The sequence below is a fragment of the Lentinus tigrinus genome (genome assembly GCF_003813185.1).
Source record: "Lentinus tigrinus ALCF2SS1-7 unplaced genomic scaffold L226scaffold_36, whole genome shotgun sequence".
Taxonomy (NCBI): Eukaryota; Fungi; Basidiomycota; class Agaricomycetes; order Polyporales; family Polyporaceae; genus Lentinus; species Lentinus tigrinus.
This window is the reverse complement of record NW_027137945.1, coordinates 270,886-293,420: the sequence shown is the minus strand read 5'-3', so window position 1 is coordinate 293,420 and position 22,535 is coordinate 270,886. Positions and strand designations below refer to the sequence as shown.

Sequence of the window (22,535 nt, the reverse complement as noted above, 5' to 3'; positions counted from 1 at the left end):
GTCTACTCGACTCGATTCAACTTGATCGTTTTCAAGAAGAATGTCGCTGCTGTTGAATTATTAATTACAACGTTCGTTTCACCGCGCTGGGAACGCGCTGGAGCGCGGGAATGATAAGACGATGTGGTGGCGCTAATCTGGAGATTTATCTCGACTAGCAAGGAAATCGGCTATCATGTTCCTCCCACCACTCGCGCGCATCGTTCGCTTGTAATCCACGTTATCTCCCCACATGAGCGACAGTATTGAGTATAAGTATATGGACGGGAACCAGCAGCAATGCTCGCACGATAGCAGCTGGATAATCTCCACCACCACCCTCCCTGACGACCCCGACGACCTGCGATGATGACGGACGCGTCTTCGGTCGAGAAGAACGCGTCGATGACCCCGACCGTGGTCGTAGACGATGAGAGGGAGCTGGCGCGGATGGGGTACAAGCAGGAGCTCAAGTGAGTCACAACCTCTTCAATTCACCGGGTTGACGTCTGACAGGAAATTAGACGCGACTTGACGCTACTACAGGCAAGTGTATCGTCCAACACGTCTTGAACAGTTGTTTGAGGTTGTGTAGTGCTGAAGAGCTTCGTGTTTAACGCCACTTCGTTTCCAGAATTTCGGTGTGTCCTTTTCGATCATCAGTGTCATCACCGGAGTCCCCTCTCTGTTCCTTTATGGGCTGGTGCGTTTCCTATCCCAGTCGCTTCTCCGTGCGTGGAGGGCCAACAGTTGGGATGTGTAGAATACCGGAGGACCCGCGGTGATGGTATGGGGTTGGGTGGTGGTCGGTGAGTAGTTTGGGTCTTCGGATGGCGCCCGTTCTGACTCGGCCCTCTTAGCTTTCTTCACGATCATGGTCGGTCTCGCAATGGGAGGTGCGTGTGCGTATTAGTCGTGCGCGAAGTACGCCGTACCAACCTCGTTCTTCAGAGGTCTGTAGTGCGCACCCAACAAGTGGGGGTCCCTATTACTGGGCAGCCATGCTTTCGGATCCCAAGGATGCCGCGTTCGCGTCCTGGGTTACTGGCTGGTTCAACCTTTTGGGACAGGTTGCAGTAACGACGGGCATCAGGTACACGGGCTGCTCCATTGTCTCTCTAACCGGGGCTGACTCCCGAATTCAGTTTTGCAGTCGCGAACTTCATCTCCACGCTCGCGACCTTCAATACCGACTTTGTTCCAGAGCCGCGTATTACGATCGGCATCTACGCCGCAGTACTCATCGCCCAGGGCCTCATCAACACGTTCGGCGTGCATTGGCTCAAGTACATCAACAACGTCTCCGTTTGGTGGCACGCCGTCGGGACGACCGCACTCGTCATTGCCGTCCTCGCTGCCGCCCCCAAGCACCAGTCCGCCAAGTTCGTCTTCCAGACCTTCATTGATAACACGGGCATCGATGGCGTGGGTTGGAGCGAGCGCGCCAGCCCGGCGTATGTCGTAGTAATCGGCATCCTCATGGCGCAGTACACGCTGACAGGTAAGCCGCCGCCGTCCCCGTTTCAGTATCGGATCATGACTGATATGCTCAGGGTTCGATGGTAGTGCTCATGTGGGTACACTCCCCGGGAAATGTTCCTGCGGCGTATTCTGACGGATGTATGGACTCTCCACCAGATGACCGAGGAGACGCACAACGCAGCGATGGCAGGCTCCGTAGGCATCATCATGGCGATTGGGGTCTCCGCTGTCCTCGGCTGGTTCCTCCTCCTGGGTCTCCTGTTCTCCATCCAAGACCTCGATGGGACCATAAACTCCGCCACCGGCCAGCCTGTGGCGCAGATATTCTTGGACACGGTGGGCGAGAAGGGCGCCATCGTGCTCATGGTGCGCTCCAATCCGAGTGACTCCCTCTTGAGCGTGTCGCTGACGCGTACTGCCTCCCTGTCAGGTGATAGTCATCGGCGCCATGTTCTTCTGTGGCACATTCTCGGTCACATCGAATAGCCGCATGATGTACGCATTTGCACGCGACGGCGGCATCCCTGGGCACAAGCTGTTCCACAAGGTTAGCGCGAGGACTCAGTCGCCTGTCCGGACTGGTACGTTATTCGTCTTCATTTATCTTGATGCTCACGCTCATGCGGACGCAGTGTGGCTTGCGTGCACGCTGAGCTTCATCCTTGGCCTGCCCAGTCTCGGCAGCTCGGTCGCGTTCGCTGCAGCTACGAGTATCGCAACCATCGGGTTGTACATCTCATATGGTTCGTCGCTTAGTCCACCGGCCTCAATCTTACCATCCGCTCACTTGCTATGCACTGTCAGGCATTCCCATCGCACTCCGTGTCGTGTATCGCAAACAATTTAAGCGCGGGCCCTTCCACCTCGGCCCGTTCTCCTACCCCGTAGCGATCACCGCCTGCCTCTGGATTCTGTTCATCTCTATCGTGTTCATTCTCCCGCAAGCAAATCCTGTCGACTCGCAGACGCTGAACTACGCTATCGTCGCAGTGGGGATCGTCATCGTGTACTCGATAGGCTTCTGGGCCATCAGCGCACGCAAGTGGTTCACTGGGCCCATCAAGCAGATACAAGGTTCGTCTCTTATTCGTATCATAATCGTGGACTCGGGAACTGAGCATACCATGTGGCTTGCAGCGGACGAGATGGGCATCGACGTGATGGACCCAGCTACCGATGTGAAGGGAATGGAAGTGACTGTCGAGCCAAAAGCGTAGACACTCAAGATGTTCCTCCATGTCTTGGATGAATCTTTCTTGGGACATCCATACGATGTAGAGCTTGCCCTTCGGCGGCGCATGTTGTACGATAGACCTGCAACTTATACCAATACCTCAGTGGGGCGTCATACGTCGACCCTCACCTCAAGAACATCGTCTTCTTGTTTGGCCATGTCACAGATGGGTCCCAGCGCAACAGCCATGTGCATTAGGCAAAGTACTACAAGTATATCACCATAAACGATCGTGAAGAGTCATGACGATGCGCGCTCAAGCCACCGTGAAGCTAAAGGACAGAACAGCGTCAGAGGGACAGGTTCCATATAGCGATAGTGACAACGTACTAGATCATGTCGTCGAGAGAACCATGCTGAGCGACAGCCACCAGGGCAGGCTGGTGGTTCGCCGCAGTGTTGATCGACGCCATACGGTACACGCCAGCGGGGAGACCAGCGACGTCGGCAGAGAGGACGCCACCCTGGTCCTTGGCGTTCAAGCCCTTGAAGAACGCGAAATTCGTCGGGTCCGTCGGGGCGGTCGAGTCGATGGCGGGCAGCTGCTCGATGACGATATGCGAGTGGCCCTTGATATTGCCCTGCGCGTTCACCTGCTGGGGCGCGGAGAAGTAGTTCGCGTTCGCGTTGACGAAGTTGCCCGTCTCGAGGTTCTTGATCGCCATCTTAACGGTGAAGTTCTGGTTCGCGGGGACCTTGCCGTTGTTCGTCGGGAACACGAACTTGGACGAGGGCATGTTCGTCGTCGCTGCGATCACACCCATCGGCGCCGGATTGCACGAGCCCTCCTTGATCTGCTGCCCGTTCGTGATCTTCTTGTCCGAGACGGTCGCGCAGAAGTTGATGAAGTTGTTCGTCGAGGTCAGCGATGGGACCTGGCCGGCCTCAGGTCTACGTACTATTTTTAGCTTCCGTGCGATCAGTGTCAGGTAGAGATGGAACACTCACTGGTCCTGGCCGTCGTTAGCGAACCCGGTGGCGATGACCGACTGGAGCAGCGTGAGCGACTTCTGCGGGTCTCCACCATCGCTCCCAGCCTGAGTGCCCGCCGCGGCCGTGCCGTTCGCAGCGTTGTCGCCCGCGCTTGCAGTGCTGGTCTGTTCATCAAGGGGGATAAGGTCTGACGAGAGGAATCAAGGGTGATGTGTGGACGCACCGCAGCTGCAGAAGATGCCACCGCTGAGGAGCCCGCGGCACTGGCGGCGGCGGCAGCGTTCGTACTTGCTGCTGCAGTCGTCTTGCTGGCGGCTTGGCTTGCCGCTGCACCCTTACCACCCTTACCGCCCTTGCCCCCGCGGTTGGCGCCCCTGCCACCGGCACCAGCGGCGCCCTTCTTGGCCCTGAGGGCCTCGGGACCATTCTGTTCGTCGTCCCGGCGGCGTCGTGTTGCGCCCGTTGCGGCGATGCGAGCATCACGGTCAGCGGAGGTTGTGCAGGTAATGCTCGTTCCTGGAGAGTTGACCAGAGGAAGAGCGGCACAGCTGTTGTTTGAATCATGTGTCAGCTTTCTGGTAGGGAGAGTAACTTCAAGATAGACTCACGTCAAGCCACCAGCACAGGGTGTGGTGACGAACTTGCCGTTCACACACTGTGCGAACTGAGTCCCGATACAAGCATTCTCACCCGCAGTGCAGGGAGAGTTCGCGTTAAGTGTAGCGAACTTCTGGCTGTAAGGGACAGGACTCAGGTCAGCTTGTTAATGCTTGGAGCGGATACTATGGCACTCACTTCAACGCAAGAGCATCCTTGCCGTTCTGGAGAGTGAAGGAGGCGCGACCAAAATGGACTGGACCGGCAGAGGCAGCCAGTGCCATAGAGAGTGCTACAAAAGCGGAGAGCTGCATCGTGATCGTGACCGTAAAGAGGTGAATTATGACGCGGTCTACGCGAGGCAGGTCGAGTACTGGTAGGCTGAAGGCTGGGTATGTGCTGGAGGACTCCGGGTCGCTGAGGAATTCCAGGCCGCACCGAGGCTTATATAGATGCTCGGACTGGGAGTCGATGTCATGAGCGCTGTCGGATCAAGGCCGGTACCGATGAGCAAGAATATCCCAAAACCACCATCACTTGTCCAGCCCGTTGCTTGCGATCGGCTTTTCGGCGTTCGGTGTAGATGGAGGGCGGCGGTATCACGCTACAGCCTTTGTTGGGCGGGCGCAAGGTCGGGTATCTATAATTAACCACTTGACTGATGACGGGGAGGCACTGTGATCATTTCGGGCGCGAAGAGCAAAGTTATTTCTAGAGATATTCCCGTCAACGGCGAACACATGGAGAGAATAGCACTGACCATCGCAAACGTCTGCAACCCGGATACAGGGCCGGAAGTGACCGCAACAAGAAGGCTGTAGAGTCGGCGACAGGAACCGCATGGGCAAAATATCAGGATCTGTCCGAGATGCTCATCCTCGACAGAACATGGTTGAACATACAGTGTTGAGCGGTCGGTGGCGTAGATGGCAAATTTGAGTTGGCGGGTTGTTTTCGCAGAGGGATCTGAACCGTGCCGCCCCTAAGCCTGCAGATCAACCGCTGCTCAAGTAGGTGGATGTCACTATACATGTATCTGTTGATTGATGGCATAAGAAGTGCAGTTACAGTGTAACAGACCGCTTGATGCCCACAAAGCAAGCTGAGCATGGTCATCTCTCGGTGTCCGCTATCGGTGAGCTGTTGTCTCTGGTACTAGCATGCAACTTGGAGTCTGGGCCATCGATGTCCAATAACGCACAGTGGCGGTGACCCTTCGCTGTCGCTAGCCTGGATTAGACAAGTGAGCGTGCTCCGCTCAGGATGCACCGTGCACGTACCGCCAATGTCAGATGGACGACTAGGAACAGGTATGCAGGACTCTCAGAGGTCTGAGGAGCAAACGCTGCCCGAGCACTCGATACGATTGTGTGTTATACTTACAATGGGTTGGCTGGGGACGGTGGGGGTTCGAACGCGCGATCCGAAGTGGCAGGTAGCAACTCCGCCAGCTCCGATTGATGCAGTACTGCTCGGAGCTTGAGCGGAGTGCAAAGATAGGTTTCTTCGGAGTGGCGGCTTGTTCCGAACCTAGGCAAGCTCAGGCGGAGTACTACCATAATGAGTCGCCTTGCATGAGATCGGGTCAACACTGTATCTTCATGAACGTCTTCTATCGATGCCGAAAGGAAGACTGGCTGCTATATGTGAGTGTCCGAAGGATCTGAATCGAAGATGTAACTGAATTAACTCTGGCGGGACAGCCTCACAATTTTAACTCCATTGGATGGGCAGCTATCATGCTCGAGGCTCGCTGCAATCTGCCCCTGTCGTGATAGATATTCTCCGAACCCATTGGTACTCCTTATAGCAACCACGACAGCTCATCGGGAATCCTAGTATGTGGCGTACTCGTGCGAAGACGACCTCGGCCATAATTCGTAGCATGTGCGGCATTGCCGTGGTCGTGCAACGCCTTCTCCACAACTATACGCCTCATGGCTCGCCAACACGCATAAGGCAGAATGCACGGTGTGGCCGGCCACTGCCCTCTTCAGGTGGGTCCTCCGCCGTCCTTCAACCCGAATGTTCCGTAACGAATCACTTGAACAAGCTGCTGTGGCCGCGGCTGAACGTATGACCATAGTGAATAGAAGTTCTAGACACCCACCCACTGGTGGCGCTATCGTTTCCTCCGCCGATTCTAGTTTCTCCGACCCAGAATAATCTTACCGGCAGACAGGCTGTCCAGGAATCCAAACGCGCAAGGTGCGTGCAAGCATAGTTTTGATCGTTGCTGTGCTCACGCGCCAGGCATGACAGTTCATTGCTTGCGGTCAACTGGAGGCGTCCCGGACGCGCGGTCCTCTCGTTTGGCGGGCGATCTGCTTTATGACCGATCACCTGCAGAAGTCGGCATCCGTTCCGCGCTCACGAAACGGGCACCCGAACTATCACAATGTTTCTGAATGTGAGTCCGATGTTGAAACCGTTGTTTGGTTTCAATGACTTATACCAACGATTGGATGCACTGCTCCCCAGTTCTGCATTTGAGAAGGGCTACCACAGTCCGTTACACGCAGTGATGAACCATTGCGCCACAGATGCGGTGAAAGAGTGGTCGGTCTTCTTGCTACATACGATGGCGCTTTTTCTTGACGTTCCTCGGGCCCAGATCGGACACGTGCAGCAGGCTTTGCGAAGTACATAGCCTGATCTTGAGCCTGCGCCATCCCCCATCCTCCCCATCCGCCCCATTTCCCCAAGATGAGTTCAAATGATACAATCGCGCAACTAATCACAGATGAGACAGCGTTGTAAGCATTCGGTCTTCGGTTTCTGAACGTTGTGATGATTTCTCATGCGACGAACTGTCCAGCATGGTGGAGGATCTGACCGGTATCAGTGCAGCAGGTGAGTGTACGAGTATTATCGCTTTATCCTCCCCTCACGTCGTCCGTACGTTCACAACAGTCCTGCTCAGCTACGAGTACCTTATCACTCTGAGCACGGAGGTGCAACTATTCTGGAGGCTGCCGATTACCGGGTCATCGATCATTTTCCTCATCAACAGATACCTGCCTATATTTGTGATTTGGTATACTGGCCCATTCCCCTATCCTACATACCTGGAAGGGTGAGTCTGTAGCTGCATACGTCACGCTGTTCACTCTCTTCATGGAAATTCGCTTAGCTGCATCGCGACGGTATGGTCGAAAAGTATCATTGAATACTTCCAGTACTTCCCATGGGCAGGTATGCATCTCCTCGTGTCCATGGCACCTTCGTTCATGTTCCTTCCCCGCATGCTGTACATACCAATCTTACGCTTGCGCAGCGTTTTCTGCGTTGCGTGTGTACGCACTGGGTCGCCAGAATTGGTGGATGGCAAGCATTGTGTTTCTTCTCTCCAGTCTTCCGGCAATATGTCACTACGTGAGCACTCGTAATCCTCATACTGGATGTCACAGTACTCGTACTCATCTGGACATCCTCCAGATCCGAACCCACTGGCTCCACGTATACCTCAATCCGGCCTATGGCTGTTCGTATATTTACGAGATTCCAGATGGACCTTCTATGGAGTGAGTCTCACATTCCCTCTATTCCTCGAACGGTGGTGACCTACCTATGTCAGCTGTATGTCTCTTCACGTAGCTCTTGTTTCAACAAGCTGATCGATAATACTCGACTAGTGCTCCTAGTGGATTACGCGGGCCCGGTCTTATCTGACATGTTGGTCTTGATGATCACTTGGCGTGCAACGTACAAGGGCAGGAAAAATATCGAACAGCTTGGGAGGAGTGTATCTCTGTCTCAGGTGATCTTCAGAGATGGTGAGCAAGCTTCTGCCAGTCGTTGATATCGACTGATTATGACATATTCGTCTAGGAACTCTGTACTTCATGTAAGTCCCGTGTTTCGAAGAACTTAATCAATGACTCAGAAGCCTGCATCTCAGGACCCTCCTAGCCCTCAAGACTCTCCATCTGGCATTCGGTGTTGTATCTGTACGTCACGTCTCCAGGACGCGCTACTGCCTTTTGATGCTGACAAGCGTGCACCTCAGATCGAATCTCCGAGTGTTCTATACACCAGCTGGTTCACAACTTACGAGGAGCCGTAAGTATCTCCCGCACCATGTTCCCCCTCGAGGACTAACAGCCGAGCAACGCCGCGCAGAGTCACCGCAATACTTGTGTCTCGGTTCCTCATCGACTTGCAGAAGTGCAGCAGGGATACGACTCAAGGATCCACTGTCACGACCGCCGGTACGCTGAACTTCAACCGCGTACTGGGATCTATCGCTTCGTCCCTCCCGGCTCCTGGAGAATCCTCTCATGCGGGCGACGACGACTTGGAGTTCGAAACGTCCGGGACTTCGCAGGGAGCCCTCGAACATCCACAAGGGAGGATGGGCATGGAGGAGGACATAGGAGATACGGACGGAGCGACATCCGTGGCATGAGTCAGCCTGAGAGGTAGTAGAGTACAGTATGCGATCCCGAGGTTGAATTGAAGCGAGCTCTACTCTTAACTTACGGCGTTTCGCAGCTCACACATGGGCATGACATTTGCCTCAGCGATCTCCGCGATTGCTGCCGTCGACGGGCTACGCGCGTGGGAAGACTCGTGTCGTCTTCCTTCGCCGAAGATTAAGTTTCAAGATGAAACGCGTGCCAGTACGCGTGGCAGAAGAGCATGAGTGCGCCACTCGTAGGCAGTCAGTTACAACGCTCTTTCACTCGACCTCCTGCTTAGAATCCTCTCGAGTCCTCATATGTCTCAAAACGAGCTATCCTCTATGCCTAGCGCAGCCACCGACTAGCTCTTCAGCACTACGATATATCGAGCCCTGGGGATGAAACAGAAATCGAATCAGAGACATGGTTGTACGTGCCTCTCCCAGTTTCTTTCGCCACTGTGTCAGGTACTGGTGGGCTGACGATGCCAATTACAGGGGCATGTTGCGGCAAGACTTGGGTCAAGGCATGTCGAATTCGCTCACAGAGGACGCGTTCCAGATCAGCGACCGCCTCTGGCTCGCGTCTCTCAGACTCCGAAGCGCACGATTCGACCCAGCGGAACGCGAACGAGCAGCTGCTAAGAACCTGGACGCACCCATCCATCAGCTTCCGGAGGAGATCCTTATCCGCGTCTTCCGTGAGTCGTTGGTGGAATCGCACATCCGGTCGACGCGTTCGGATGCCTGGACTCATGTGGGGGAGTGTCACTTGACGCTTGGGAACCGGGTTCGGGCTGCTGCCATGATGGTGTGCAAGTATTGGCATACGCTGATTTCTGGGACTCCGGTCCTTTGGAGTACGATCATCGTACGCGGCAATATCAAGTGGCTCAAGCTCTCTTTGTCGCGTTCAGGTTCTGTCCCCATAGACGTCCGTCTCTCAAAGCGAGAGCTTCTCATATCCGCACTTCCCATTCTCTCCTCATATTCGGATCGTATGCGCATGCTGCATTTCGCCAACCTCAAAGAAGTCGATATCTTGCCCCTCAAATCCTTTCTCTCGAAGAGCAACTTTCCACAGCTGGAGGAGCTCGGACTTCACGGTATGGCTTTCGGTGGAGATGTGATTGCCTTTTCACTCGACAAGGAGTGCCCGTCTCTTCACACTCTGCGACTTTCCAACGCCTTCGTGTCACTGGATTGTCCTCTTATATCGACTCTCCACGCGTTGGACTTGTCCAGCTTGGGCCTCCATCCGAACATGGAAGCTCTGTCATTGGACAGTTTCCTCGCAGCCCTCGAGAAGTGCACGTCTCTCCAGAACCTTCGCTTCGACTGGAGTTTGCCGTATAGGTGGAATGGGCAAAGCGGTCGCGTCCTTACTTTACCCAATCTCCGCTCCCTACGCATTATCTCGCCCACCCTCTGCGAGCCTGCAAATGAAGAAGTGCTCTTCACGTTCCTCCGACATCTCCGCCTTCCTCTGGACGCAGACATCCATATCACAGCAGACCTCGACGATGAGCGCGAGGGATATGATTTCCTCAGGTTCGTTCCACAGGATGCGGCGTCGCTGCCAATCCTTCGGCACGCGACATCGGCCAACTGCGGAAGGGCGTCGTTCCAATGCACTGCGGAAGGGGGCGGGAACATCAGAGTAGAGCTGGACAACCCCGATCTCGAAGACCTGGAATCCCCGCATCCCCAGGATGAGCTTCTCGAAGGGTTTTGCGCTCTCTTCTCGCGCGCTCCTCTCACAAAGCTCGCGATTGCTTCCGACACACTGTCCTCAGAGGGCCTCGCGTCGGCCTTCCATACTTTCCAATCCATATTGGAGCTTGAGTTCTCTATTCTTGGCAGGTCGAACGAGGCTGTCGACGATCTTGTAGCCGCGCTCAGCGTCACGGACACGAGCGTACCCCTCCCAAGATTACGTTCCCTCCGAGTCGTGGGCGCTCGAGGACTTCTCGCTGGCTCGGAAATGGCGCGAGTGAAGAAGTTGGAAGAGTTAGCAAAAGCTCGCGCTGGGTGTGGTGTGAAGCTGGACGAGCTGATCATCAAGGAAGCTGCTAAGCAGACCCCGTATTCCGTGCTGGACGTCTTGGCTGAGGATGATGTTTTCTTGAGCGACCACAGCGACTCAGACTAAGACTGCAATCATGATTTCCAATGGCGGGGAACTTGACTTGCTTTCATCGGACAAAATTTGTGATCTCTAGTAATTGGGTTAAGAAGTCGTACATGGACTCAATAGTACACGAGATTCGAGATAGTACTTGAAGTATTCACCAGTAGTCGTCTTGCCAAGCATGTACATCATGCTTGTAATGAGAAGCTCTATCTATGAATTCTCCGCAGGAACAGGGACAGATATCCGTCCGTCAGTAGGAGGCGCAGTAGACGAGACTTCGACCTCGTCTGGCAACCCCGCGTCCTTCCACGCCGCATAGCCACCGATCATGTCCGTCGCGTTCAGCATCCCAAGGTCGTGCAGAGACGCAGCAGCGAGCGACGAGGTATAGCTCTCCTGGCAGAATATGATTACGCGTAGATCATATCTGTCCGCGATCGGCAGCCGGTACGCGCAGCGCGGGTCGAACCTCCACTCCAGCACGTTTCGCTCGACGACGAGCGCACCGGTGATGCTGCCGTACGTCCGCCGCTGCGCCTCGGGGCGTATGTCCACGAGTACGACCGGCCACGGCACGGTGGTGTCCTGCAGCTCCTCGTACGCTCTTTGCGGTGTGATGCGCTCAAGCCGCGCACGTGCCTGTTCGAGTATCTGGTTGATGCTGCGGGAGCCTGGCGGAGGGACAAGCGGATCTATGGGGTGGCGCGCGGCTTTGCGCACTGCGTCCCACAGCGCGGCCTCGTCGTACGTCGTGGTGCACAGGTCGCGGATGAGCGCGCCCCAGCGGCCGTTGCGCAGCTCGTGCCGCTCGACACGATTGAGAAACTTGGACTGTAGCAGCAGACCGGCCCGCTCGGAGAGGTCTTCGGATGAGCTGCAGACGAGGACGGGACTGAGACCCTGTATGGGGAGCGTGAGGACGAAGAGGTAGGACTCCTGCTTCGGGAGCATGGCACGCTTCAGGTGGGAAGCAATCGCCTTGAGGAATAGCTCCCCGGACGAGTGCGGGAGGGTCGTGACGACTCCAACCTGCGTGCCGTCAATGGTCTCCGTCTTGCGCAACGCGCGAATGACAATTGTCTGCGCAACCTGGTCGCGAAGGGGATCGAACTTCGGGTCCATTACCGGGGATCGCGGAGACTGGGGCTCGGGTTGCTCCTCTTCCTCTTGCAGGCCTGAGATGATAGATGGGGTATGAGTGCGCTCGAGGACCTGACCGTAGGTGCTTGTAGACCGGGAGCTTGAGGCATCTGACCTCGAGCGGCGGTGCGAACTCGAACTAGAAGACATGCTAACAATATCCGTAGGATGGGAACGAGATCGTGAGCAATACCGGTCATACAGAACCCGCGCACAAACCTCATTGGGACTCTGAGAAGCGTGTGGTCGATAGCCACTGTATTGAAGAGGGATCGCTCGAAGATGGACCCAACTCTAGTTGCGTAGCGAAACCTGGTGATTCAGGAGCGGCCGAAGGACTACCCTGTCCTAACGACGAGAGATGTGGTTAATCGATTATACGTCAGTACTCATCACGGACAGAGCTATGCAAGCGGCCTACCTATCGAGATGGTGGACAAGAACAAGTGAGCGTGATAAGGGAAGGCGCCCAGTCCGAGTAGCGCGCTATCGCGACGACGAATTGCGTGTCTATGATGAATGTACAGGGATGCGACTATGGAGACAATACTACCGAGAGGAGGGCTATGAATGATGAATGGGGTGCGACTATGCCTGACTGTAGATTCGGATAAGCAGGGGTGATAGCTCGATATGATGGTGGGTAGTAACAGGGTGCGATGCGATAATATATAATCTAACCTCTCAGAGGATGCGCTATGAACGAAGATGCGATGTCCATGAGATGCAGTAAACAGTCCGTGATGATCCCGAATGATCCTAGGGAAGCGACGACGACTTCAAGACACGAAGACCCAGCCAGAGGACCGAACGTCCTCCCCTGTCTCCCCGAAGAACCTGTCCGTCTCATAGAGCCAGTGGACGCACCCGACAATGCAATTCCGCAGGCCACGGATGTACGCGCGCACATCTTCGTCCCAGTCGCCGAACGCGGGGACAAGTGCCTCGTTCTCGAGGAAGTTGCACATCGTTTCCTTCACCATGTTCCCGGCGAAGTGTACTGCGCCTTGTGCCGTGTACCGGCGCTCGGTCATGACAACGGTGACAAGGTTGCCAGTGTGCGGATGCTGCGCGTAAGACGCAATGTCCTAAGGAAACGCGTCAGCTAGGCCGAGAGCAGACTTATATGGGAACGCACCGTTACCCAGGCAATGATGTCAGCTGCGTCCTGTCGCAGCCGTCGCAATGTGGGATGCTCAAATACTTGTGGCGGAATTGTCAGGCCATCCGCGTAGATGATGAGATCGAGCATCATTTTGACCCCGCACGAGTCCCGGAGTGTCGATATGTAGGACTCGAGGTCCGGGACAATGTCTTCCGTTGCATCGCGTGCCATAATTGCCTGTCCCAGACGGAACGCCGCGAGGTGTCGCTGAAAGCGTTTCTGCCAGTCCCGTCGAGTGGCAGGACGGAAAGACTTTGCCCATATCCTGTAGCAATGACAGTGGCGCATCAGCCACTGCTCAACACATGTCTCGGACCGGCAATTGGCAGGCTCGAGGTGATAGTCGGTGCAATTGAACGGAACGGGGGCAGGAAGGGGCGTGTTCGAAGTCGAAGCTCAGGGCGGAAACGAAACACTCACGGGTCGAAGATCTCCTCATCCGCGTACAAAGACCGCGGCCTGTCCGTCCAGTGCGTGAGGACGATGAGCCACTTGGTGATCGCGAGCAGCTGGCCGGCGTCGCACGTGGGGAAGCAGAGAGACGCGAGCAGGCCGAGTCGTGCGCCAGGGAGGCGTGCTTCCTCCTCCACATCCAGGAACAGCGGATCGGACAGGGCCCACTTCTCCGCAGAGAGGGAGATGGAACGGCAGTGGGTGTTGCAGCGCAAATCGAAGTGCGGGCTGCAGAACGCTGGGAAATTCGGGATGCGGATGCTCCCCATGGCTGGTGACGAATATGGTGCGGTTCGCGGCCACCGTGCCGTGCGCGTGAGTTCGTAAGTTCGTGAGGTCGTGAAGCCGTCCAGGTACGAGGAACAGGGCCCGATGTATCCCTACTCCGAGTGCTGACGAGTGCCGGCGGGATGCGCTGGGCGCGGAGGGTGAATCGAGCGGGCAAAGGGACAATTGCGAAAGGGAACGAAGAAGCTGGCGACCACAAAGGTTCAGAGAGGTCAGTATAGAGTTTCAGAATGACACATGGCCATGCATGTCAGGCGACGTGGACTGCGTCCATGTACCGCAGTGGCGGTCTGTGCGAAGTCGCCGGAGTCGGGTCCCAGGAAATCATTACCGCGCGCTAGATCCAGCCGCCGTCACCTTCTTTTTGTTCTGGAGGCCGGGCGGGAGCCCGACATGGCAAGAAGACAATAGACAGAGATCAAGGTTGACATTGACGAAGAAGAGACAAGAAGAGATGGACGATCAGTGCGAACACTACGCTTGCCACATTTGCTTAGTGCGAACCAGGTACGAGCGATCGATGCCGACTCGTGATCCCAGATGATCTAAAGCTTCCAAAGGGCATTCCGCGCGCGACGCGGAGTATAGACAAAACACAATAGCGTGTACGACTACCGGATGAGACGAAGGTACACCGACGGTTTGTAGTTCCATCAGGAGAATCGAGATGCACCCGTTCCTCCAAGATTCGCGCCAAGCACTGTTCTTCAACTCCAATCCCGAGGAGCAAGAGGATTTAGCCGTTCTGCTGACACAAGACATGCGCGTCGACATGTTTCACTGACAAGTCCTGACAGGCCTTGTCCGTGTCAGGTCCATCCGTGGGACTTCGTGAGTTCGTCGAGGGTCGCGTCCTTCACGAAGAGAAATCGATACTGATATTGAGTTAGAGCATGCACGGGGTGGACGGCGCGAGCGTACATTATAGCCACGGTGACGTCGTAATCAGAAGTAAAGAAAGGAACGGGACTACTGCCGTTCGCGCAGATCATGAGCGACGACGACGTGGGCGAGAGGATGCGGCTGCATCGTGGGCTTGTCTACCAGGTTACGAAGGCACCTAGACAACCCTACCGGGCCTCCTAGTAGTCCCGCCGTTCAGCGAGATCCAGGGACACCTCGCCATCCGTCTTGGCCAACACCGCGGCCATGGTACACTGCACGGGTTCTCCCTGTACGGTGCGATCAGCAGGGTACTTGACGTTGACAACACCATAGCTGTTCTTCGCCTTCACGGTCCTAAACCCGGGTGCTATCACCCTGTATGGGCGTGACTGACCGCTACATGCACGATCCAAAGAGTGCCAGTGGCCGATTGGGCGGTCGCCGTCACGAAATATGCATCGAAGAGTGCGTTGCCAATGGGGGCGCCCGGCTGAGAATAGGCCTGCAGACGATGAACACGCGTTTCACTCTAGCCTTGGGTCTGACGAGTCCGGGTTTGCGTCTGCAACGAGTTGAACTGCGCGATCTTCGTCGACTGATAGAGTAGAGCCTTGGAAATGGTTCCGAAATTCGAAGCTGCGTGCTCCGGGTGGCGGTGAGGAACATACGTGCGTAGCCACGGAAGCAGTCCTGTCTGGAGGTCGGAGTAGTGCAGAGCAGCTTGAGTGACAGGCCCTCGAACACGACGGGGGCAAGTACCGTCGTCTGAAGGACTCCGAATCCGCAATACCGGTAAAGCCAGTCCACATCCTGCACCTAGAGCGCCTCCAGCTAACTGGCCCTCATCCCTGGAAGATCGACGCGCTCTTCAAGGTGACAACGGGTGTATCGGACTCCAGCACCGTGGGGTCTAGTCCACGATCTCTTCGCACCAGCGTGAGTGCTTCGGAGAAAGACGTCCTTGCGCCTTCCGGTAAGTTGAAGAGGAGTTCCATGCCGGAAGACTTGACGGCGCGCGCGATGTCTACTTGAGCTTTGTTGAGATCATACCTCGCAAGAATGATGTCGCGCGGGCATGTACCGAGTTTCGACCACATGTCCCGTACTCGCTCGAGACTCGTTCGGTTGCTCGATGATCCCGCGGAATAGAACACAACAGGCTCTTCATCCGTCATCCACTGGAGAAGGGCGTAGAGACTCTGAGATTTTCCGATGATTGGCCAGACGTTAGCTCTCGAACACCGCTGTGAGGGGAGATCCTGGCGCACCGATGCCCTGAGGATGTTCGGAGACTATCGACACCGGGGATGGCAGGCCGGGGAGACCGAACGAGTTAAAACACATTTGTGGGCGTTCTCACCGTGTGGCATAATGTGTATCGTGCATACAGGTACCGTAGAATTGACATGCACCTGTGTTAATGTACATTTGTAGCGATCCTGCATTCAAACGGGCGCGAATGCGCTAATGGGAGCAAGCTTACAGAGAGAGAGAGAGAGAGAGAGAGAGAGAGAGAGAGAGAGAGAGAGAGAGAGATACTGTGTTAGTAATTAATAGCGATACGCAGTCAGCGTGCGCTATATACAGATATCAGTAACGGGTGTGTGCGTATGGAAAAGATCGGGGCATACCTCAGTTGGATGGAAAGACGACTGAGGAAAGAGAGAGAGAATGCGCGCGAGATGTAGGCGAGCCCGCGGAGTCCGAATCGATAAGTAAGGAAAGTAAGTAAAAGTAAGTACCTATCAATAGTCCGATTATCTCCAGTAAATGTCCGTGCAACGCTACGAGTTGCTCTGTCTTTTTCCTCCTTCCCTCGGAATCCCAACAGTAATCGCAACCAGTAACCAAGTGGAGGCTTGGACTCTGCACGCGTCATGGGCGTCTCGAGCTCATTCCATCCTGCTTCCCGACTTCGAGTCGTCCTTCTTTTCCTCCGGAGCCACTCGAGCCCGCAGCCCTCCGGGCGCACAAATAATGCGTGGATATTGCTCTCAGTCTGATCATTGGCAGCTCGAGCTCATCGTACGCGTATAGATGACACTCGGGTCATGTCAAGCTTAACTTCAACTTACTCGTCTCATAGTATAGCAGTGGCACCGGAGGGACGACTTCCTACCATCTAGAATAGATACAGTAAGTTGCGCGACCAGAGCTTGACTGACGAATCCGAATCCACAAGCTGACTGTACAGTATCATCAGACATCGATGGGCATGGCACACTACGTATACCCGCAAGGTTCGGAGCGAGTCGCAGTTGATCGTAAACTACAGCTGAGCAATCCTCTTCTGTGTCCTTTTGACGTATATATTGATGTGCTGAGTCACGTCCGAGGCGCACTACATACCTCCTCTCAGGTATACCTCATGCGTGACTATGCCAGGATCTTCGCGCTTCCATACCTAGAATGAGCTCCCCACCAGTCTGGGCATTGAACGCAGAATCGGCAAGACCAGCCTGGGAGACAACAAAGACGTTTAGATTGCATTCCCACTCATTGGGTTTGACCATGCTGACGAAGCATCGATCTCGCGGGACTGCTTCCCACAACACTGCGCGCGCCGACCACACTGAGTAAGCTTTCCAACATGTGCCGAGACACCGTGCTTCTCGATCTCGTAGCGTAGCTGCTATGAGCGCGTGCCGGACGCTCGTATCCCGTACTATTTAACCCGCCGAGATAGGATAAAGTACCTGCAGGCTCTTCCCCGTTTGTACACGCACGTCCATTAGCATCCCACACGACTATCACTCTTTGTACCATGTCCCACGGGAAGCAGTTCACACTCTACACCCACGTCGGTGGCCCTAATGGCTGGTCAGTCTTTTGCTCTTCCATGCTCGTCCGTCGCCCATACCCACACTGACTGACTTACCTGGCAACTGACAGGAAGGTCGCCATCTTGCTCGAGGAGCTTGGCCTGACCTACGAGTCGATCTACCTCGATTTCCAGAAGAATGAGCAGAAGCAATCCCCGCACGTCGATTACAACCCAAACGGGCGTATCCCGACGCTGATCGACCACAAGAATGGCGACTTCGTGCTCTGGGAGTCCAACGCGATCCTCCTCTACCTCGTCGACAAGTACGACACTGAAAAGCGCTTCACGGTCACGGACGAGAACCAGAAGCACATCGTCAACCAGTGGCTCTTCTTCCAGGCCTCCGGCCAGGGGTGCGTGCCATCCCCAGTAGCTTGTATGATTGTTGCTGACGCGCGTGCCCGCAGTCCGTACTTTGGCCAGGCGTTCTGGTTCATGTTCTACCACCCGGAGAAGGTCCCCAGTGCGGTCGAGCGGTACCAGAAGGAGGCGCAGCGCGTGTTCAGCGTGCTCGATGGCGTGCTCGCCAAGTCGCCCTCTGGATGGCTCGTGGGCGACAAGCTCACGATCGCGGACCTGTCGTTCATCACGTGGAACCGCGCTGCGATCAGCACCATCCTCAAAGAGTTCGAGGGCGGTGAGGTCGAGAAGAAGTTCCCGGCGTTCTATGCGTGAGTTCCTTCCTATGCGTTCTGCTGGATTGGGGCATCATTGACGCTGACTGAAATCTCAGGTGGCACGAGAAATTGAACAATCGTACGGCTGTGAAGAAGTTGCAGGACGTCCAGGCTAGCCTCAAGAAGTAAGCTTCCACAGGGAAGACTCGGAAATGATGTAGAAACTTGTTGCAGTAGTTACCTTCATGCGCAACACGAAGCTGACCATGCTGCTGGCATGTTGTATCATATATCCAGAATATCGCGCACGGACCATCCGAGTTTACAAGGCTCTGTTGCGCCGTGTTGTCGTAATCATTCCACAAGAGCATGGGATAGAGTGACGAATGAGCAAGAAGCACGATGGTTACGCCACGTCGGAAGTTCCTGTCCGACAAGAACCCAACACCCTGCAGCGAGCCGGGCAGCTGTTATTGTAGCAGATGGAAAAGGTCGCATTAGGGTAATCAATCTCCGCCAAAAATGATACTATCACAGGGACTTACATGTACAACGTAATAACCCCAGGACGTGTTTGACATCAGCGAGCAGTGAAAGTTACTGTATTGTGTAACTATCTCGAGCCAAGACGTGCCGCTATACGGTACTATAGACTTTCCTGTGCTGGCTCGCCTCCGACAGCTGGGGCGCGCCTGAGAGCATTCGTCCGTCGGGCGTGCCTGAACAAGTAGATCATCGACGTCGGCGTCATTCCCTCCATACGTTTTGCTGCGCCCTTCAGACATCCCGTCAGTGCATCTATATGGATGCGATCAACAATGTAACTCACGATGCTCGTCGGCCTCACCCTCGCAAGCCGCTCTCGGATCTCAGAGCTCAGGCCCTCGACGCTCTGGTAGTCCAGCTGCGGGTCAAGCGCGAGCGACTCGTCCTCCATGAATGTCTTGAGGTCCGCTTCCTGTCGCCGCAGATGCGACCTGTACACAGCTACACACGGGAGCGTCAACTTCGGACACTTTGCGGGATGACGGCAAGGCTCACCGTCGGTCTCGACCCTCATGAGGATGTGCGGGTGCACAGAGGCAAGTTCAGGCAACACGTTGGTGAGCGCATGGATGGAGACGTTGCGATGGCGGAGGAGCTCAAACGCGCTGCATGGCCCACAAATGTCAATTATCGCATGTCTTTATTGAGGCTGCTTGGCGTACCTTCTCTTGTTCCCGTCGCGCTTGCGCTCGAAGCCGAATTGTTGCCACTTCTGCGGGAAACAATAAACAACGCATAGACAGGCCATCTACATGAATGAACCGACCTGGGGACTCAGCACGCAAGATTGGAGCATCTCCGTGACGCGGGCCAGCTCAGAGCGCATCGACTCGAATCGTGCCCAGCGCGGATCCCCAACAGCACCCGCTGCCCGACCGTTCTCTGTCAGGCGCAAGTCCGCGTTGTCGCTGCGCAGCGTCATTCGATATTCAGATCGTGACGTGAACATGCGATCTGCACAAGATGTTAGTCTGCCTGCTTCGGCGGGGTTACGTTGACACCTACACGGCTCTTCGGCGCCCTTGACGATGAGGTCGTCGATCATAACACCGATGAATCCGTCGGCGCGGGTGATGATAAGTGGGGGCTTGTGTAGTGCTGCGAGGCCCGCGTTGATACCTGCCACGACACCCTGTCCTGCCGCCTCTTCGTATCCGGTGGTGCCTGCGCGGCGAATGAGTCATGACAGCGGCAGTAGCTCAGAGTGGGAGCACGTACCGTTGATCTGGCCAGCCAAGAACAAACCTTTGATGCGCTTTGTCTCCAGAGTTGCTGTAGACGTCATTCAGCCAATAAATTGTCATGCGTAGCAGACAGTGTACTCACGCCCGAGCTCCCGTGCGTCGACATGGTCGTACTCTACGCCATACGCAGGGCGCACTAGCTTGACGTTCTCGAGGCCCGGTACTGAGCGGTACATGATTTCCTGCACCTCTTCTGGGAGGCTGCACGACAAGCCGTTCGGATATATCAGATCCGAATCATAGCCCTCGGGTTCCAGCCAGACCGTGTGCGCGGACTTCTGCGGGAACCGCGTCACCTTCGCTTCCAGGGAGGGGCAGTATCGCGGGCCTGGGAGTCATCGACTGTCAGCCACATAGGACTGCTGCTACAGCAGCAGTGGCGCACGGACCTTTCTTTGTCTCCTGGATGTGGACACAGTTGCCAATGTTATCCCGAACTATCTGGTGCGTCTCGGAAGTGGTCTCTGTCTTCCAGCAAACGACCTGATTGTCCTGCAAGTAATTTGAGCAATGTATGCGGCTAAAAGACATGCCGGGACTCACTGCGTTGGCCACCCGGTCGTTCATGAAGCTGAATGGAAGAGGGACTTCGTCACCCTTTTGGACCTCGAACTTCGAGAAATCGATGGAGTCCTTCGCCAGCCGTGCCGGAGTTCCAGTTTGTAAGCGGCCCAATCGGAAACCGGCAGCGTTGAGTGACGCGGACAGCCCTACCGAGGGAGCCTCGTTCATCCGACCTGCCGGAAAGCGCTTCATCCCTGGATTAGACATCAGAACTATCGCCTACGCAGAACAACGTCGTACACACCGATGTGAATCTCCCCTGATAGGAACGTTCCGGTGCAGATGACGACCTGGGAGCAAGTGATGACCTCCCCGGAATCTACAAGATATTAGCAGACGTAAATCGCTTTGTATAACGTGCACATACCGAGCTTCACGCCTCTCACTTCTGCGCGAGGAAAATCGGCAGAAAGAGGGGGCTGATTGAGCACGAGGTCGAAGACGCTACCGGCGTGGATGTCCAGATTCGGGTAATTGTGAAGGGCAGCCTGCATGTGCTTCTTGTACAGCTTCCTGTCGACCTGCGCTCGCGGGCTCTGTAGAAGAGTCAGATAAAGTCGGAGGTGACAAAGACAGCGCACTGACCCATACAGCGGCACCCTTTGACCGGTTCAATATGCTGAACTGGATACCGGCTTCGTCTAGAATCTGGAGTCAGTACTGCGCTACCTGCTGCCAGGAAGCTTTCGTACCCGTGACTCTGGAACATAGGCCGTCGAGAGCGTCGACCTCACGCATGAGTGTGCCTTTGCCGACGCCGCCCATGGAGGGATTGCATGAGAGCTCTCCGATGGTGTTCAGATTCTGCGTCAAGAGCAGGGTCCGTGCACCAGCCCGTGCTGCTCCTGCTGCCGCCTCGCAGCCAGCATGACCCCCACCTATAACACATACTACATCGCGTCGACGTTAGCCTCGAGTATCAAGTTGGAACGTGTGAAAACCCGTACCATCGTAGTGGTGCGGATTTGTCGTGTGACTTATAGTCGCATACCGCCTGGATCGAGTGAAGTTGCGCAATAAGCTTCTCCCAATGCACCTGTGCATGCAGTGGGCGTGTCTCTGGAAATATTCCGCTAGCCTTCACGAGCTATTATCCAGGGATGAGTTCAAGCAAGTTCAAGCTAAGGGGTCCAGGCGCTAAGGAGGCGTCCAGCAAAACGCTTACGTAGTCACTGCTTCCCACGGTTATGATCCGTGGAATGACTCCGCTCCAGTCGGACCTTGCTCAGATTTCCTTACTTCTCTCACTACCATCTGCTTCCAACCACTGTCTCGCAATATCGTGACCATGGGCGCATATTACGACGAAGTTGAAATTGAGGACATGGTATGGGACGAGGAGAAACGTGTATACCACTATCCTTGTCCATGCGGAGACCGCTTCGAGATCTCGAAGAAGCAGCTGAAGAACTACGAGGACATCGCAACATGTCCGAGCTGCAGTCTCATCATAAGAGTCATCTACGACCCGGTACGTCTCTCAAAATGAACACGTTCTCGGACGGAGTGGCTAACAACAGCTGTAGCTTGATTTCGAGGACGAGCCATCAGACGATGAGGATGAGGGCGCATCTGCAGAAGAGGACTCGGCGGAGTCAGAGGAGGAGAGTGAGGAGGAGGAGTTTGAGGATGCTCTTGAGCACCTCACCATCTCAGACGAGAAGCCACAGGCTATCGCTGTTGTTGCATAAAATGAGGTGTGTATCCGAGTTATCGCCCGAGTCCTTGGCCCGCTCATACTCTGCAGTGGTGACTGATCGTCTTCTCCACTCGTACCCGACCGCCCTTTCTGGACTTCAGGATCCTTTGTACTACAAGCTGTATCCACTAGCCTGTGAGTCCATGTCCACGATGACTGCGGTGGGCGTTGAACTGACACCCACCCTCTGCTGTAGCCATTCATCTATACCTTGTATCATTGGATCTCACCATTATTTGAGTACGTTTGACGCATCTCCTATTCCTTGCACATCAAGATGTCCCTATCCCCTCGTCAATGGGACCTACCTCCGCGCCCTTCACCCAACGGAAACATGCTCTGTGCACTA

General features: G+C 55.3%; 10 protein-coding genes across 10 annotated transcripts; 5 read left to right on the top strand and 5 right to left on the bottom strand.

Moving 5' to 3' along the window:
• Positions 1-201: 201 nt before the first annotated feature.
• Positions 202-2,808, top strand: L226DRAFT_538857 (APC amino acid permease). Its single transcript, XM_067681578.1, has 13 exons — positions 202-452; positions 504-525; positions 614-682; positions 743-788; positions 840-875; positions 931-1,072; positions 1,125-1,480; positions 1,533-1,552; positions 1,618-1,827; positions 1,892-2,042; positions 2,094-2,204; positions 2,266-2,535; positions 2,599-2,808. The coding sequence occupies exons 1-13, from the start codon at positions 346-348 to the stop codon at positions 2,676-2,678; spliced, it is 1,620 nt and encodes a 539-aa protein (XP_067531188.1). The 5' UTR covers positions 202-345; the 3' UTR covers positions 2,679-2,808.
• A 216-nt stretch (positions 2,809-3,024) lies between these two features.
• Positions 3,025-4,539, bottom strand: L226DRAFT_525894 (uncharacterized protein; the record flags this gene model as incomplete). Its single annotated transcript, XM_067679009.1, has 5 exons — positions 3,025-3,586; positions 3,644-3,792; positions 3,852-4,176; positions 4,237-4,362; positions 4,424-4,539. 5 exons carry the CDS (start codon positions 4,537-4,539, stop codon positions 3,025-3,027), a joined length of 1,278 nt encoding a protein of 425 aa, XP_067531187.1.
• Positions 4,540-4,619: 80 nt separating this feature from the next.
• On the bottom strand, positions 4,620-5,560 carry L226DRAFT_226732 (uncharacterized protein). The gene is made up of 6 exons (XM_067673045.1): positions 5,506-5,560; positions 5,320-5,444; positions 5,256-5,261; positions 5,128-5,191; positions 4,986-5,040; positions 4,620-4,900 (listed from the first exon to the last, which is right to left on the bottom strand). Exons 2-6 carry the CDS (start codon positions 5,339-5,341, stop codon positions 4,700-4,702), a joined length of 348 nt encoding a protein of 115 aa, XP_067531186.1. The 5' UTR covers positions 5,342-5,444; positions 5,506-5,560; the 3' UTR covers positions 4,620-4,699.
• A 1,371-nt stretch (positions 5,561-6,931) lies between these two features.
• On the top strand, positions 6,932-8,633 carry L226DRAFT_525893 (uncharacterized protein; the record flags this gene model as incomplete). Its single annotated transcript, XM_067679008.1, has 11 exons — positions 6,932-6,981; positions 7,044-7,078; positions 7,139-7,301; positions 7,359-7,420; positions 7,579-7,600; positions 7,636-7,749; positions 7,823-8,001; positions 8,057-8,072; positions 8,127-8,169; positions 8,193-8,287; positions 8,348-8,633. 11 exons carry the CDS (start codon positions 6,932-6,934, stop codon positions 8,631-8,633), a joined length of 1,065 nt encoding a protein of 354 aa, XP_067531185.1.
• A 253-nt stretch (positions 8,634-8,886) lies between these two features.
• Positions 8,887-10,905, top strand: L226DRAFT_226668 (uncharacterized protein). The gene is made up of 2 exons (XM_067673044.1): positions 8,887-9,057; positions 9,126-10,905. Exon 2 carries the CDS (start codon positions 9,130-9,132, stop codon positions 10,777-10,779), a length of 1,650 nt encoding a protein of 549 aa, XP_067531184.1. The 5' UTR covers positions 8,887-9,057; positions 9,126-9,129; the 3' UTR covers positions 10,780-10,905.
• A 1-nt stretch (position 10,906) lies between these two features.
• L226DRAFT_226600 (uncharacterized protein) lies at positions 10,907-12,362 on the bottom strand. The gene is made up of 2 exons (XM_067673043.1): positions 12,121-12,362; positions 10,907-12,052 (listed from the first exon to the last, which is right to left on the bottom strand). The coding sequence occupies exons 1-2, from the start codon at positions 12,123-12,125 to the stop codon at positions 10,972-10,974; spliced, it is 1,086 nt and encodes a 361-aa protein (XP_067531183.1). The 5' UTR covers positions 12,126-12,362; the 3' UTR covers positions 10,907-10,971.
• On the bottom strand, positions 12,213-14,274 carry L226DRAFT_492851 (terpenoid synthase). The gene is made up of 3 exons (XM_067677406.1): positions 13,487-14,274; positions 13,040-13,331; positions 12,213-12,989 (listed from the first exon to the last, which is right to left on the bottom strand). Exons 1-3 carry the CDS (start codon positions 13,786-13,788, stop codon positions 12,681-12,683), a joined length of 903 nt encoding a protein of 300 aa, XP_067531182.1. The 5' UTR covers positions 13,789-14,274; the 3' UTR covers positions 12,213-12,680.
• Positions 14,275-17,456: 3,182 nt separating this feature from the next.
• Positions 17,457-18,322, top strand: L226DRAFT_574708 (glutathione S-transferase C-terminal-like protein; the record flags this gene model as incomplete). The annotated part of the gene is made up of 4 exons (XM_067685091.1): positions 17,457-17,512; positions 17,585-17,869; positions 17,924-18,187; positions 18,250-18,322. 4 exons carry the CDS (start codon positions 17,457-17,459, stop codon positions 18,320-18,322), a joined length of 678 nt encoding a protein of 225 aa, XP_067531181.1.
• A 115-nt stretch (positions 18,323-18,437) lies between these two features.
• Positions 18,438-21,602, bottom strand: L226DRAFT_616107 (glucose-inhibited division protein A subfamily). The gene is made up of 16 exons (XM_067686865.1): positions 21,435-21,602; positions 21,180-21,377; positions 21,073-21,128; positions 20,855-21,023; positions 20,732-20,806; positions 20,467-20,681; positions 20,313-20,415; positions 20,006-20,251; positions 19,898-19,951; positions 19,685-19,843; positions 19,446-19,633; positions 19,342-19,391; positions 19,175-19,284; positions 18,963-19,120; positions 18,679-18,908; positions 18,438-18,600 (listed from the first exon to the last, which is right to left on the bottom strand). The coding sequence occupies exons 1-15, from the start codon at positions 21,529-21,531 to the stop codon at positions 18,780-18,782; spliced, it is 2,007 nt and encodes a 668-aa protein (XP_067531180.1). The 5' UTR covers positions 21,532-21,602; the 3' UTR covers positions 18,438-18,600; positions 18,679-18,779.
• A 173-nt stretch (positions 21,603-21,775) lies between these two features.
• Positions 21,776-22,178, top strand: L226DRAFT_470009 (zf-CSL-domain-containing protein; the record flags this gene model as incomplete). The annotated part of the gene is made up of 2 exons (XM_067676273.1): positions 21,776-21,958; positions 22,014-22,178. 2 exons carry the CDS (start codon positions 21,776-21,778, stop codon positions 22,176-22,178), a joined length of 348 nt encoding a protein of 115 aa, XP_067531179.1.
• Between the last annotated feature and the right edge of the window lie 357 nt (positions 22,179-22,535).